The 13,360-nt window shown below is 37.5% G+C and overlaps 1 protein-coding gene across 2 annotated transcripts in view; it reads left to right on the top strand.

Moving 5' to 3' along the window:
* The window catches only part of faah2a (fatty acid amide hydrolase 2a), a 48,517-nt gene extending 37,684 nt beyond the window's left edge, over positions 1-10,833 (top strand). Inside the window, exons 9-11 of one of the 2 annotated variants that reach the window (XM_087992160.1) lie at positions 412-523; positions 6,784-6,978; positions 9,840-10,833. In XM_087992160.1, the coding sequence (XP_087848286.1) occupies positions 412-523; positions 6,784-6,978; positions 9,840-10,015 (483 nt within the window). In that variant the 3' untranslated portion in view covers positions 10,016-10,833. The remainder of the gene's footprint in view (positions 1-411; positions 524-6,783; positions 6,979-9,839) is intronic. The other variant, XM_087992161.1, reaches the window with a different exon arrangement.
* Positions 10,834-13,360: the final 2,527 nt, after the last annotated feature.

Raw genomic sequence — 13,360 nt, forward strand, 5'->3', positions numbered from 1 at the left:
CTTGTACAAGAACTGGTGCAGTGTCTCATGAAAAGGAGCTCCTCTTCTCACATCAGATCTTTGGCTTTGTTTCAATTCTCCTAATATGTCTTTGTGAATCTGCATCTGGGATCAGGCAATAATCCAGCCTGTATTTTTAAGTTTAAACCTAATTCTTATCACTTTCAACAGGAAACACTTCACACAGTGTGATAATGGTTTGCAGTTCTCTTCCATAAATGACAATTGATAAATTGATGGATGCTTGGTGCAAAGCTTGGTACAGATCCAACTTCAAATTTTATGATGATGATTGGAGTTTTGTGATGATTGGAGATTTTTCTTGTGTAATTAAGTTGACTCTCCCATTAGTCAAAACTGCAAACTGCGAAATCAGATTACACATTTAAATACAGTACTTTACTTTAACAGGAATTCAAGTCGTTCAAAGATTTGATGGCAGATGGTGGGAAGGAGATAAAACCATTGTGGGAGCTAATGAAAAAGGTTCTGGGGATATCACCACACACATTTCCTGCAATAGGTAATGTATACCTTGACAGAATGCAGAGTGTTGTAATTGATACATTAAAATATAATTATACTACTTAGTTTATATTGTTGTAAAACTTGTTCATAACTTTTTCATTGAGATACTACGTTTGTAGTGTTCAAGATTTTAGAAGTACTAAGACTGAAATTTTTCAAGTGAACACAGATATTTGGATAATCATAGCATAAGGAATTTACTGTCAGAATGAAATGCTGTGCAATTTGGCTGCTGATTTAGAATGCAGGACATCAAGCAGTGTAACCCATCAAACTAGTATCTTAGTTTATCAATACTGATTTGAAATCTGAAGGCAGAAAATATCCAATTGAATTAAATATGCCATCACTTTTTAAAAAAAACTTAGATAGACTGTGGGTATAGCTGGCAAAGCCAGCATTTGTTGGCCATCCCTAGTTGCCCTTGAACTGATTGGCTGTCTTCGCCATTTCAGAGGACTGTGAAGCATCAATCACATTGCTGTGGGTCTGTAGTTGCTGTTAGGCCAGGTGAGGTAAGGACGATAATTATCCTTGCCCAAAGGACATTAGTGAATCGGATCGGATTTTGTAATGGTTGCCACTTTGTAATGTAATGTTGCTACTAAACTAAATTTGCTTTTAAGTATTTGCCATGGTGTGAGTTAAACCCATGTCTATCAAGTATTAGCCTGGGCCTTTGGATTACCAGTCCAATGATATCTCTCATGTACCTCTGCCTCCACACAAGTGAGTCTGTTTGCTGAATGTGTTCCATACTGGCTTTTTAAGCGTACTGTTGGAATCAACTGTTTTAGTGAATTTGGATATAATAGAAGTCTTCCAGTCATGAAGTATCCTACAAACATGTTGGTAATTCTGCCCTTGTGCCTTGGTCTCTCTCTGCAGCCTTAGAATGCAAGTGACAATTACTATTTAAGGTCAAGATGTTGACAAACCACAAGATTGGCTCATACCTTGAGAAAATCATCTGCACATTGCAGTCCAATAACATTTATTTCAATGTATTGTTTATTTAATGCTTTGCTAATTCCACCCTTGCTACATTATCTATAAATATGTTCTTATTCAAAATACTATGGGTATGTGAAACTGGCTCAGGAGGCATGAAGTCATTATTTGCATAGCTAAATGTGAATGTGGTGTTATGGAATTTTTTTCAGTCAACAGTAATAATACAGAAGAAAAGTAGAAAAAAAAGCATGTTTATTTCCAATCGGAAAGCTTTGAAGACATTTTATGGGAGAAGTGAACTGAAGGGGAAAATATAGCTGGTTTAGAGAACCTGGAGAAAGTTCTGTGCAGTTTTTCATTAACTAAAAGGACAGTTTGTCTGTGTTTTTTTTTCACCTTTGACTTGACGGAGCAGTACTAAAGAATTTGGAAGATAAATTGTGAAGTAAAAATAATGGTCATGGGAATGGTAATATTAGATAGTATCGCGAAGAAGATTGACACTGTTCTTTCAGCAACTCATGAAAATCTAGGAGGCTCTGTTGTACATCCAATATCAGGGTTCAGTATGTCTGCTCAGGACTTCAAAGGAATTTGATGTTGGAGAGTGGTGATTCAGTAGGTACCAGTAACACAGCAGAACAAAGATAAAGATTCTACATAGTCAAATGACAAGCTCGGCACCAAATTAAGAAGCAGAATTTCAAATTAATAATCTTTTTATTATTTGAACCACTTGCGAATTGGGATGGGCTAAATAAGATTAAAGAAGTGAATGAAGGCTCAAACTTCTATTGGGTGAAGTGAGGTCTGCTTGATGGACACTATTCTAAGTACTGGGGAAAGTGAGATTTGTACTGTTGGGATGGTTGAAGTGTGCTAGGATTGGTGTTCTACCAAGTTGTGTAACTAGGGAAGACGAGAAGGTTTTAAACTAAATAGTTTTTAGAGACAAAAGATCATATTTTGAAAGTTAAGATACTTCAAAAAGTAGAGAAGATAAGTGAGCAGTTCTAATACTGGAAATGATAAGCAGACTAAACGTCAGCTAATTTACAACAGTTTAATAAAAGGGTAAAACTGAAACCTTTATATCTGGAATGCATGTAATATATAAAACAAAACAGATGAACTGAAAGAATACAAAGAAATAAATATGATCTGATGGCCATTATGGAGATATTGCTGCAGGTTGACAGATTGGACATTTCAGAAGGTGAGATAAGGTGGAGATGTGATTCTGCTTAATTAGTGGTCGTGTTAATACAATAGAAATGGATGAACTAAGTTCAGGAAACCAAGCTATAGAAATGGTTTGGGTAGCGAACAGAAACATGGGCAAGGCGTTGCTTGTGAGAGCAGCGTACAGGACCCCAATCAATAACCCCAGTGGAGCAGAATATAAAGGAAGAAATAATGGAAGTAGTCAGACAGATGTTGTGATAATCAGGAGATTCTGGAAAGTATGGAGAATTCAGGTGAGCAAAAGCAACCTCGATAAGTTCATAAAATCTTTTAAGGATAGTTTTAGAATAGCATGTTCTGAAGTCAACCATAGAGAAGCTACTTTAGAGCTGCATCGTGCAGCAAGATGGGATTAATTAATTTTATAAATGGGAAGGTGTCTATAGGAAGCAGTGATTACAAAATAATTGACTTTTACATTTTGTTGAAGGGACAAAAGGGTGGGTCCAAAACAACTGTTTTGTATAGGGCAATATTGAGATCACGAAGGCAGACTAAGTTTAAGTGCATTACAGCAAGTGATGGTTAAGGAATATGCTAATAGAAATGTAATGACAGATATCTATGGGGATATTTCAGATTATAGAGAAGAGAAAAACAATCCAAGGGGAGTACCCACCATCAGTTTAAACTAAGGAAAATTAAGGCTGTATCAAACTAAGCACTTGCTTGTGCAACAATGGGTGGCAGGTCAGAAAATTGGACACAATTCTTTAAAAAAGTGAAGAATGAATAAAAGATGAATTGGGATGGAATTAGGCTGAGAAAAAGCTAGCCAGAAATATGGAAAAAGCTATTTAGAGTTTGTACTTAATAGTGGGAAAAACATGTGAGCTTGGATCATATGGTGATTGAGTCTGGAAATTCTACAGGTTATTTGCATTTGCCTTCATCATGCAAGAAAGGAAGGGTGGTGGGATAGCTTAGTTAGTATGAGATTGAATAAGTACAATAGCGAGAAATGATTTGTACTGAAAGTTGCAGAATCCAAAAAGTGGAAGTAAGGAATAACAAGGGGAAGAAGACACTGGTTAAAGAAGTCTGTAGGCACCTCTAGGAGCTGTCCTGTAGGTTAGATAATAAGTTGGGAGATAATGAGAGTTTGTATAAAGAAAAAATACAGTACATTAATGCGAGAAGATTTTAATCATTTTCCAGTTTGGGAAAATCAAATTGACAGAGTTAGCCATGAGGAAGAATTAGTAGTGTATTTGAGACTTCCTTTAAATATACAAGAAGGGATATAGAGGCTTATGTGAATATCGGTCCCTTAGAGAATGAAGACAGGGAAATAATAATGGCTTGCAAGGAAATGGCAGAAAAATTGAATACGTCATTTGCATCAGTCGTCTTGGTAGAGGGCACGCAAACATTTGAAAAATACCAAGTGAAGGACAAAAAGGTGAAGAGGTAATAAATACAACAACAATCATTCAAAAAAAAACGTACAAAGTAAACTAGTGGGGCTAAAGTCTAGTATGTCCTTTGGACTTGGTGAGCTGCATTCCAGGATATTAAAGGAAGCAGTTGTAGAGATTGTGGCTGCATTGGTTGTGATTTCATAAGAATCCTTAGCTCCTGGAACAGTCATAAAGCATTGGAAAACTGTCAGTGTAACAGATTTGTTGAAAAAAGCAAGTCAAAAAACAGGTGACTACAGGCCAGTTGGCTTAACATCCGTTATTAGGAAAATTTTAGTCTGTTATTAGCAGAGCATTTAAAATGCAAAATATAACCAAGCAGTATCAGCATGAAGACCAAATTATACTTGACAAATTCTTTATAGAGTCCTAGAGATGTACAGCATAGAAACAAACCCTTCGGTCCAACTTGTCCATGCCGACCAGATATCCCAACCCAATCTAGTCCCACCTGCCAGCATCCTGCCCATATTCCTCCAAACCCTTCCTATTCATATACCATCCAGGTGCCTTTTAAATGTTGCAATTGTACCAGCCTTCACCATTTCCTCTGGCAGCTCATTCCATATACGTACCACCCTCTGTGAAAATGGTGCCAATGTCCTGTACAGCCACAACATGACCTCCCAACTCCTGTACTCAATACTCTGACCAATAAAGGAAAGCATACCATATGTCATCTTCACTATCCTATCTACCCTCAACTCTACTTTCAAGAAGCTATGAACCTATACTCCAAGTCTCTTTGTTCAGCAACACTCCCTCGGACCTTACCATTAATGATTTAAGTCCTGCTAAGATTTGCTTTCCCAAAATACACCTCCGCTCACTTATTTAAATTAAGCTCCATCTGTCAGTTCTCAGCCCATTGGCCCATCTCATCAACATCACGTTGTAATCTGAGGTAACCTTCTTCGTTGTCCACTACACCTCAATTTTGGTGTCATCTGCAAACGTACTAGCTATACCTCTTATGCTCACATCTAAATCATTTCTATAAATGATGAAAAGGAGTGGATCCAGCACTGCTTCTTGTGGCACTTCACTGGTCACAGGCCTCCAGTCTGAAAAACATCCCTCCACTAACACCCTCTGTCTTCTCACTTTGAGCCAGTTCTGAACCCAAATGGCTAGTTCTCCCTGTATTCCATGAGATCTAACCTTAATCACCAGTCTCCCATGGAGAGCCTTGTCGAACACCTTACTGAAGTCTATATAAATCATGTCTACCGCTCTGCCCTCATCAATCCTCTTTGTTACTTCTTCAAAAAACTCAATCAAGTTTGTGAGACATGATTTCTCATGCACAAAGCCATGTTGGCTATCCCTAATCAGTTCTTGCCTTTCCAAATACATATACATCCTGTCCCTTAAGATTCCCTCCAATAACATGCCCACGATTGATGTCAGGCTCACTGATCTATAGTTCCCTGGCTTGTCCTTACCACCTTTCTTAAACAGTGGCAGCACATTAGCCAACCTCCAGTCTTCTGGCACCTCACCTGTGGCTATCAATGATACAAATATAGAATTCTTTGAGGAGGTAACAAAGCAGGTGCAGTTAGGTGCAGTTATTAGCATGGTTAGAGGATCGGCTAACTGATAGATACTTTGGATAAAAGGTGTATTTTCAGGTTGGTAACCTGTAAATAGTGGAGTGCCGCAAGAATCGATGCTGGAGTCACAATTGTTTACAGTACGTGTTTATGACTTAGATGAGGTAAGTGAATGTACTATTGCAGATGAAAAAATAACTGGGAAGGTAAATGGTGAAGATGACACGGAGAGTGTACAGTTGAATATAGATAGGTTGTGAATGGGGAAGCACTTGGCCAATGGAATATAATTTGGGTAAATGAGGTTGTGCACCTTGGAAAAATAGAGGAACGAGCTGTTTAACTTGGGGATAAAAAACTGCAGATAGTTGTCACATAGAGGAATTTGGGGATCCTTGTGCATAAATCACAAAAAGGTAGCATCGCAATCTCGGCCTGTAATGGGGAAGGGAAATGGAATTTTGACCTTTATTTCAATGGGAATGGAATATAAAAATAGTGAAGTCTTGCTAAACTATACAAGCTCCTAGTCAGACCACACCTAGAATATTGTGTAATTTAGTCCCCTTAACTATAGAAAGATATGCTAGCAATGAGATGATCCAGAGAAGATTTCCTAGATTGGTCCTGGGGACGGAGGATTTTCTTGAGAGGTTGAGTAGGTTGGGTCTGCACCCATTGATGTTTAGAGTAATAAAGGCGATCTTATTGGAAAATTGTAAGATTCTTCGTATGTAGATCCTGACAGCTTGTATCCCCTTGTGTGAGTGTCTAAAACCATGGCATAATCTCAGAGTAAGGCATTGCACATTTCAGACAGATGAGGAATTGCTTCTGAGAGTAGTAAATAAATGGACTTATTTACCATCGAGTACTGTTGAGGCTGGGTCATCAAGCATATTCAAGGCTGCGAAAGTTTTTTTTCATCAGCATGGGTTTATGGGGAAAAGGCAGGAAAGTGGAGTGAAAGATTTTCAGATCAGCCATGGTCTCAATGAACGTTGGAGCAGAGTCAAAGGGCCAAATGGGCTACTTCTGCTCCAACATCTTATGATCACATTGTTTGTTTCTTTATACAGGTCTTGGTATTGTGGAAGATTTGGCCAAGGTAGATCACCGTAGTAATGTTAAGCTGATGAACATGTGTCACAATCTACAGACTGAGCTGTCCAGTTTACTAGGAGATAACGGTGTGTTGTTATATCCATCCCATCCAAAAATTGCACCTAGGCACCACCATCCCAAACTTATGCCCTTCAACTTTGCATACACAGGCAAGTAACAAATCTGAAGTTGAATATTTTTAAGTTACATAATCTCATAAAGAAAAATTGTGAATTTAAAATGTAATTTCTTATTTAGAAAAGTGTCCACAGCTTTTATTGCCAAAGAATAAACTAAGTTGCACAAAATTTTAAAATTTCGCTCATTGCCATAGTCTATAGCTGTTGGGGTTCTGTTCGCCGAGCTGGGAATTTGTGTTGCAGACGTTTCGTCCCCTGTCTAGGTGACATCCTCAGTGCTTGGGAGCCTCCTGTGAAGCCAGGCTTCACAGGAGGCTCCCAAGCACTGAGGATGTCACCTATACAGGGGACGAAACGTCTGCAACACAAATTCCCAGCTCAGTGAACAGAACCACAACAACGAGCACCCCAGCTACAAATCTTCTCACAAACTTTGAATAGTCTATAGCATCCTGTTCAGAATCTGTTGTATTTGGTATGAATTATAACAGTGTAAAGTGTGCAGTATCTCCTTTGGAATTTCATTTCAAACCTATGCACACACAATTCGAATGTACTAAGGCAATAAATCAGCAAATTGCTAACTTCACACTTAGTACTCACCAGCACTTGTCAAATATTTACCTTTTTTTTTACACTTGCCGGTTTCACATTTGTTGACTTGTTTAGGTTCAAGATCTGCTGTCATGTTTTACAATTCCCCATTCTTTGTTCTTGCCATGTTTCTCGTCAAAGCTGAATATCACTTGCTACTTTAACCTTTCTATTAAAGTATCCAGATACCCATCAAGAGATCATTTTAAATTGATCATTTAGGAAACCTCCAATAATTAAGTTGGTTAAATTGAATCATCCTGGTTTCTCAGGATCTCCGCTTCTAATTTCATGGTTTGTCTGTACTATTGTTGGATACACAGTAGTGACCCAGTAATATCTTTGATAAAAAGTTATTATTCTTGATTCTGAAAGCTGTTTGAGAGTTTAATGGGGACATGCTGCTACATTAACCCAAAAGTAAGGATAGAGTTTTAAAACAGATGGAGGTTATCTGCCTATAGAAACCATTGGCACCCCTGTCTTTGCTCAGTTGAATCATCTGCCTTTTAAATTATTTCAGAACTTTGCATTTAGAAAGTCATTGCATATATAAATTGCCCTCCACCTGAAGTGTTTCCCATTCCTCGACTTGTCTTTGATCAATTTGCATCTATGTTTCCTTGCTGTTATTTGTGGCTTAACTTGAAAAAATTAATTAATCTTTATTAAGAGATGAACATCAACTTGAATTTTGAACTGTGGTGCAATTCTAACTGTTGGTGAACTTACCATTTTTCCGGTATTGAATAGTATAAATATTACCCAAAGTAATTTTTAAATCCTTAAGCTTAAGTTTAAGCATTTAAAATGCTAAGATAACACTCAACTTCATTGCAATGTTCCAACTCTGACAGGAAGAATATGCTGGAAATCAAGTCCCACTATTCCACAAGCCGTGTAAATACCAAAATCTTACTTTGTCAACAAAAATAATCAATTTGTTTCTCTTTGTTATTCCTATCTTGATCAAGAGACGTTAACTAAATTTCTTCAATGAACTTGAAGATAAACATATTAAGTACAAACATGTTTTTAAATAACTGGCAAAATGAGAGAAGACTGCACAGCTGTACGAAGTTTTGTAGATTTGAAAACAAACACACGAGAAAAAAAATTTGTGGATCGCTAGCCCAATCTAAATGGTTAGAATGAGTTGACTTCTCAGTTCGTACAGGCACAGAATCCCTACTGTGCAGAAAGAGGCCATTCAACCCATCGAGTTTGCACTAACCCTCCAAAGTGTATCCCAACTAGTCCCAGCTCCCCTACCCAAACCTGTAGCCTCACATTTACCATGGCTAATCTATCTAGCCTGCATATCCCTGGACACGACAGACAATTTAGCCTGGCCAATCCAATCAACCAGTACATCTTTGGACTATGGGAGGAAACTGGAGCACCAAGCAGAAATCCATGCAGGTACTGGGAGAATGTGCAAACCCAACACAGTCACCCAAAGCTGAAATCGAACCTAGGTCTCTGGTGCTGTCAGGCAGCAGTGCTAAGCACTATACTGCCATGCCCAAGCCGTTCCTTTGGTCCTATAGCTCACATCATGTTGGTTGCAAAGCAATGGAAGATCTTCAGACTAGATTTTAGAATCAAATGGAAAACAGGAGTCCTGATATTAGAAACTTTCCGTTTTTGTTTTTTTCAAATTATTTCCCTGAGTGAAAAGTAACTTTTTATTTGGTTTTACTTTAATGAGCATTTTCTTTCTTTGAGGTTCCCTGTTGCAAGGTTTTTTTCCAACTGCCACTTTTCAAGAGAGACTGAATATGCTGTTTCCAGCTAGAAGGTTCTTTTGCAGTTGAGGGAAATAAATTATTGGAAGAACCAGCAAGTTGCTACCAGCAACCTATAATCTCTTCCAAAGCTGTTTTGTCTAACAATTATAACCTTAATGAAAACTCTTATTTCTATTTTAAAAGCACTTTCTTTTGTCCCCAGAGTTACTTGGCTTTGCATAAAAAACAGGCAATCCCAAAATCTCTGACATTTGAAGCCTCAAACATCCTTTGCAACCCAAAAATTGTGCAAATCTTCCATTATCCAAGATTTAATCCATAAACCTGTTTCTAACATTTAATTAGTTACCATAATGATAGAATTACATTTTAAATATCTTGAGTATTATTAATGTTAAATTGTAGACTTTTATTGTTCAGAAGAAAAAGCAATTTTTCATTAGTTTTCATTTTATGTTTACTGAATCTATTTTCTGGGTATATTTAGAAGTAAACTGGGTAAAATGCATTTAAACTCCATTTAATATTTGTTATTTCATCTTCTAGCGATATTTAATGTGCTTGGACTGCCAGTGACCCAATGTCCCCTTGGCTTAAGCAAAGATGGACTGCCTCTTGGAATTCAGCTTGTGGCTAATCACCATAATGACCATCTCTGTTTGCATGTGGCTCAGCATTTAGAGAGTGCCTTTGGTGGATGGCGAAATCCAGGAGCATCCTAAATAAATCTCAAATTAGACTTAGTCATGCTTCAAAAATTATAGGATTTTTAAAAAATTAATGATAGAGAGCCAAAATTCATGTATAGATGTTCAATATCAAGTTAGAAGATTTATTCCTTTGATGGAGAATTATCACTTAAATATGTCAAACCCTGCAATAATATAAAAGTGAAACAATTTTGAAAGCTATGACTGATGCTTGTAGCTATGTTTTTCTTAGTTGTTAATTGATACTTGTGAATACCAAGTCTGCACACTTAAGTCATCCCTACTATCATTGGTGTAGAATTATGTTTGCCATTATTTGCACTGTGAATAATTTGCCTGTACAACCTTGATCATTCTAGTTAGTTTTAATAGAAGTTTCGTTCTAAGAGAATATATAACTCTAGAATTCATTTCCAAAATGCAGGCTTTTGACAATTTTTTTATACTTCATGTACAAATTATTTGTGCTGATTTGTAATTTAAAGAAGCACTTCTTTAACCACTGATTTCCACTGGTCCTTCGATTATTTGTAACTTTTGCAGTTTAGTAGAACTGTGTTTATTGTGCTTCTTTCTTTGTAGCTCTGCTATTGTAAAATTTAAGTGTGATGTTATATCTTAAAGTAAATTTAGGACAGGTGGACTGTTCTAAATAAAATTACACAAGTTAGTAAATACATGGAAATCTAAGAATGTACAGTTACGGATTCATATGGCATTGCACTGTTAATTTTGTTTACTGTGTAACAGTTTGAAATAAATTTTGATGTGTTTGTGCTAATGCCCCGTTTATATAACTGATGAGCAATAAAGCTACTTTAAATGATGTGGTTAGAGGTTTTTCTGCATCTTTACCTTGACAAAACCTCAATTAATCGTAACCTAGTCTTAATTTACGCTTACGCGACTGGATTAAGCCATGTTTCTAGAAATGCAACAAGCATTGTTATCATTAAAATTTGCTTATACTTTCAAGCCTTCCCATTCTTCTATTACAGAAGTCAATAGGTTGTTACTGAGTGTTGTGTACTTTGTGCACTTTCCCTTCATAACGTTACATTTATTGCTCAGTGAAAGAGTATAGTTGAAACCTCCAAACATATAATTTGATGTATTCTACAGTTACCAATGTTGCCTTAGCATTCAATTCTACTTGTCATTTTGGTTCTGCTCTAAGTTCAAACCAAAATTAGCTAGCACTTGGTAAACTTGTTAACCTCCAATGGTACTTCAAGGTTTATGGGAAATGTAACCTATTCTCACTGATATTAAATGCACTATCTTCCAAATTTTTTAGTCACATTTAACTTATGTGATGATGTTTCTTCTGATTGAACCCTATTGTCAAAGAACCATATGTAAACAGGACAAAACAGATGATATAAGAAACATTGGAGTTTGGTGTTGTTAAAATATCAATTCTTGTGGATGTTTACTTGCAATTTACCTTCCTCCATTTGTTTTGGACCATGTAAATCATACAGGCTTGTTGAATTAAATTGGCCAAACCTTTTTCACTATTATATTATTAGATGTAGTTACATAATTTATTTTCCTGCCGGTATTCAGATTATAACTAAATCAGATTGCAGCAAAAATCCGATTCCAGTAAACTGTAAATAGAAAATTTAGTGTTTCATGGACAGTTGTAGTCATACCGCACAGGAGTGCACTTTGGCCCTTCGAGTCTGTGCTGACCTATCTGCAGTAACCCCACTTGATAGCATTTGGTCCATAGCCTTGAACATCATGACATTTCAAGTGTTCATCCATGTTCCTTTTACAGATTGAGGTTAAAGGTTTGCACAAAGAATTTTAGCTGGTGCCGGTTGTCATAGTTGTGGGTGTGTTTGCCGAGCTGGGAAGTCAATTTTCAGATGTTTTGCCCCTTGTCTAAGTGACATCTTCAGTGCTTTGGAGCCTCCTGTGAAGCACTGCTGTACTGTCTGTTCTGGAATTTATTTGGTTCCATTCGATGCTGCTCCTAGTTGCCAGTTCCAGTTGTTTGTTGTAGTGGCTGGTACATTGAGTCTAAATCTATGTTTGTTGATGAAGTCTGTGGATGAATACCATGCTTCTAGAAGTTCTCTGGTTGTCCTCTCTTTAGCTTGTTCTATGATCGTTGTGTTGTCCCAGTCAAATCTGTCGTCCTTGGTCATTTGTGTGTATGGCTACTTAGGACAGCTGGTTGTGGCATTTAGTTGATGGTTGTGGATGCGTCTATATAGTGTTTTGCGCAGTCTTTGCATGGAACCTTGTAAATTGTTTGTCTTGCACATGATGGGTATAGGGTATTTCATTCTGGTGAGTTGTGTGAACATGGCTGTCAGTTTATGGGCTGTCAATGGTCGGAGAAGTTTGGCTGTCAGTTCAGAGACATTCGCTATACAAGATAGCGTGGCTAGTGAGTTAGGTCATGGCATGTCCTCATCGCATTGCTTGTTTGTTAGGCATCTGTGGATGAAGTTGCAGGGATATCTTCTTTGCAAAGACAGAGGACAGAACAGAACTATAAGCAGCGAGAGAACAGCACTACAAAACAAAATGACTAACCAACAGCCGAGAAGACAACATGACAAGACACCTGGGTAAGAAACCACTCCAATAGACAGCTTACAGACGCAGAAAAAGCTATACTAGCCAAGGGACTCAACAGCAAAGACAAGGGCACAAAATTAACAGACTTCCTAGCTGCGCTAGAATGTAAGCTCAGAACTAATGCACTAACCAAAGAGAGACAGCAAGCAGACTAAACATTGTACCCTTACTAACAAAAAAGGTAAATAAACAGCCTCAACACCAAAGAGAGAGAAACCCTAAAAATACTCAAAAATGACAAGAACATGATCATAGCACCAGTGGATAAGATCAGAATGACTCTTATTATGGATATGATCAAATATATTCAGAAAACAGAGAAACTACTTGCAGATACCGACACCAACCTACAGAGGGAGTGTGACTCTACACTACAGCTAACCAATAGAATAAATAATATATTACAGAACCTACAAAAATGGCTTATAACCAGGATTGACTTAAGAGAATGAAACCAGAACAAGCCACTCTCCCACACATCCAACCCAAATCTGGATCAAATGTGGATGACACTTTTGTTCTTATTAAGAGAACAAATGGAGAACACACCAGATAATCAACACCATGCTCAGTGATAAGATTTGCAAGAGAGGAGGAAACCAATAATCAACTCCTATCCCTGGATGTGATGGTAGAAATAGCACACAACAATGAATGCGCCAACGTTGGGCAACTGTGTGGAGTTTGGACATTCTCCCCATGTATACGTGGGTTTCCTCCGGGTGCTTCCGTTTCCTCCTACAGTCCAAAGATGTGCAG

The sequence above is a fragment of the Chiloscyllium plagiosum genome, unplaced genomic scaffold (assembly GCF_037043375.1).
Source record: "Chiloscyllium plagiosum isolate Xiang-an unplaced genomic scaffold, Cpla_swu_hap1 HiC_scaffold_11, whole genome shotgun sequence".
NCBI lineage: Eukaryota > Metazoa > Chordata > Chondrichthyes > Orectolobiformes > Hemiscylliidae > Chiloscyllium > Chiloscyllium plagiosum.